The sequence below is a fragment of the Frankliniella occidentalis genome, unplaced genomic scaffold, assembly GCF_000697945.3.
Source record: "Frankliniella occidentalis isolate FOCC.00 unplaced genomic scaffold, Focc_3.1 Scaffold5492, whole genome shotgun sequence".
NCBI lineage: Eukaryota > Metazoa > Arthropoda > Insecta > Thysanoptera > Thripidae > Frankliniella > Frankliniella occidentalis.
In genome coordinates, this window is record NW_026272532.1 from 1 (window position 1) to 2906 (window position 2906).

The 2906-nt window shown below is 64.3% G+C and overlaps 1 protein-coding gene across 2 annotated transcripts; it reads right to left on the reverse strand.

Annotated features, from left to right (window-relative positions):
* Positions 1 to 179: 179 nt before the first annotated feature.
* Positions 180 to 2613, reverse strand: LOC113205842 (kynurenine formamidase-like). Of its 2 annotated transcripts, XM_026421614.2 has the most exons (8): positions 2456 to 2613; positions 2019 to 2126; positions 1681 to 1835; positions 1434 to 1598; positions 1208 to 1329; positions 851 to 1072; positions 578 to 769; positions 180 to 503 (listed from the first exon to the last, which is right to left on the reverse strand). In XM_026421614.2, the coding sequence occupies exons 3-8, from the start codon at positions 1725 to 1727 to the stop codon at positions 316 to 318; spliced, it is 936 nt and encodes a 311-aa protein (XP_026277399.1). In that variant the 5' UTR covers positions 1728 to 1835; positions 2019 to 2126; positions 2456 to 2613; the 3' UTR covers positions 180 to 315. The 2 variants fall into 2 exon arrangements, with proteins under 2 accessions (XP_026277399.1, XP_052132987.1); XM_052277027.1 differs by lacking the exon at positions 2456 to 2613 and having other exon boundaries at positions 2019 to 2208.
* Between the last annotated feature and the right edge of the window lie 293 nt (positions 2614 to 2906).

Here is a 2906-nt window from a genome sequence, read left to right on the forward strand (position 1 = left end):
TTTATTGCATTATATTTTGTAATTCATTGCTGGAGGTGTTTCTATTTTTTTAGAGAGTGCAAATTTGAAGACGTATTGAGCATTATTGTCCATAGCGAAGAAAAGAGAACCCATTCCGATCTCGGGCCAATCCGGCACGCTTCTTGTCTGTGAAACCGTTGAGCAGCACGAATCCAATCTCAGGGAATGCCCACACAGTTCATTTATTCACAATTTGGATTTAGCATCACACAGAACCGTTCGTTGCTTAGGGCGGCGGGTACAAAATCAAGATTTGAGCGACAATACGCTCCCTAAAGCTCCACTACACAAATACTATACTACAAAGACACGGTGCGCGCCCAGGGCCGCAGCGGCGGTGACGCAGAGCACGAGGGAGCCGGCGGTGGGGTCGGCGGCGGACCTGGAGGGCGACGGCGACCTGGTGGTGGCGACCACGCGCGCAGCTGCCACGGCCGCGCCGCGGACCTTGGAGGGCATCACCAGCAGGGAGAAGCCCTTGGCTACGGGCACGTCTCATATCAAGAACAAGCCCTTCAACTTGAACGAGGGGTTTCAGCGCGGCAAGGTTACCCACCTGGAAGCTCTCGGCTGAGGTCCAGGTTGAGCAGGGTGTAGATGTTGGCTGCCATGAGGGTCCTCGCGGCAGGCTCGCCGCGACCGCGGCCCGTCGTCGAGGAGGGGCTGGCGTCCAGGGCGGGCAGGTCCACGCCAACGCCGACGACGCGAGCCTGGGCCACCAGGTGGGAAGCCGCGTCCGCGGTCAGACCTGCGGCACATGAGGTCACCCCGTCAGCACCCCCAAAGACTGTCGCGGCTCGCGGGCGGGAGAGGGAGCGGGGGCACATGCCTTGCACTGGGGCGTGGTACGTTGGCGACGTGGTGGTGGCAGGCTGCGGCGCGGGCGTCGTGGCGTGCCGCCCGCGCGCCGAAGCGCCCCACCCGAAGTTGATGAGCAGCACCGAGTTGGGCGGCAGCAGGCCGTGCTTCTTCTCCCAGGCGACGAGGTGCTCGGCCGACAGGGCGAAGCTCGCGTTGCGGGCCGCGTCGGCGGACACGTCCAGCAGCACAGCTGCGGAGGGAGAGGTGTCGAGGTTTAATCGCAATGAGTCGCCAAAGTTCTTCTCTCAGAGTCGAAGCGGGTTGAAGCGCCTGCTAGGTCGGCAGCCCATTCGACAGCGTTGCCTGGCTCTTTCAGCAGCCTCACCGGACACGAGCAGCCTGTCGAGCGGCACCTCGTCCACCTTCCAGCCGCGCTCGTTGAGGTGGAACGGCGCCTCAATGTGCGTGCCGGCCTGGCCGCTGCTGCACGTGGACTGCGTCGACGACCTGGACGTGTTTGAGAGGGAGACACACATTTCGGTGAAGCGAGAGACAAACAATTTTGAAAACTCACCAGCAATCTTTTCATCACGCCGGAACCACGGACTCACCATCCGAACTCTCCCCAAGCCGAGGTGTTCTTGGAGACGGAGAAGGGGTGGTCGGTCGAGGACGCGTTCCTCTCCAGGGCGAGGGTCAGGTCCACGGGGCCGGGGAGTGGCGGCGGCGCGGGGGTGGTGGTGGACGGGGAGCCGCGGCCGCGACCCGCCTGCACGCTGCCGAGCACAAGGAGGGCGTCAAGTCCCTGAAGGAGGCAGCCGCCCCGCCCCTCGCGCGCGTCACGCGTCGTGGTCTCACCCGCACTGGACGAAAGCGAGGCCCAGGAGGACCTGCCTCAGGACCATCGCGAAGCCGGGTGGAGTCTGAGAGGGCGACACCTATAGTCCCACCCCGCGGTGTGTCGTGGAGTGGCGGGTCGGGTCGGGTCACGGGCAAAGACAGCTAGACGATTTCTGCCCATCAAACAAAACCGGAAAACGCACCGAAAAAAATAAATCATCAACAACAGTGTCTTGACGCGCGGATCTTGGGCCGCGGCGGCAGCGAGCTTCCTCGTCGCGCGAGCTGCGCTCACACGCGATCATCGTGATGGTGATGATGGTGATTAATGACGGGGGCTGACGTCAGAGTCTCACCTGTCGCGGACGAGCCTCGCTCGGGGAGGCCGACGACGGCGACCTCATGGACCACGCGGGCGTGGGCGCGAGCAGGCGCGGGCGCAGACGAACGAGGCCCTCTCCCTGCTGGACACACACGCAGTCCTCAACGTGAGTAAGCGCGAGTATCGGTCGCTCTCCGGCCTGGGCGGCGCCGCCCGTGGCGCCAGTCACGATCACGACCGCGAGTCGCGGTGCCGGCCGAATGGAGGGGGACCGGCGATCATGCACGCAGGACTTGCCCCGCTGGAGGACAGGACCGACGACAGGACGCCACCGCCGGTGTGCGTGACACGGCGGCGACGCGTCGCAGGGCAGCAGCAGAGGACGCTGCCAAGCGTGTCCTTCCCCCGCGGGGCCCCGCCCCGCCCGCGGGCACGGCCAGGCACCATCGGATCGGGCACCATTCACCTTACCTGGTCGTCGCGGTCTCGCTGGCGCTCGGCGTGCTCCAGCGGTGTGTGCGGTGCGCCGGCGAGTGCCTCTGATTGGAGCGCAGGCTGCTATCACTGGCTCTGGCGCGGCGGTCGCGAGCCTGAGCCCCGCCGCCGCCGCCGTGCCGCGGCCCCGCGCGGGGCGTCGCGGCGCCCAAACGCGGAGCGCTTCGCAGCGGGCGCGCGCCCGGCACGTGACCGCGCCAACTTTGTTATAAACAAATTTATGCGACATTTCTGCGGTTGCCTTTGTAAACAGCAATAATGTCGTGCGAGGTTCGCTGTTTGGTGTGGCGCCATGCGAGGTGTAACTCCCTATTATGCTTCCTGTATGTCATCACGCCACGGAAAGACAGAGGGAAGACCAGGGCTTCTTCTCCCGCCTTCGTCTCCGTCATCACATGTTCCGAACAGTGTTCCAACACCCCCCCCC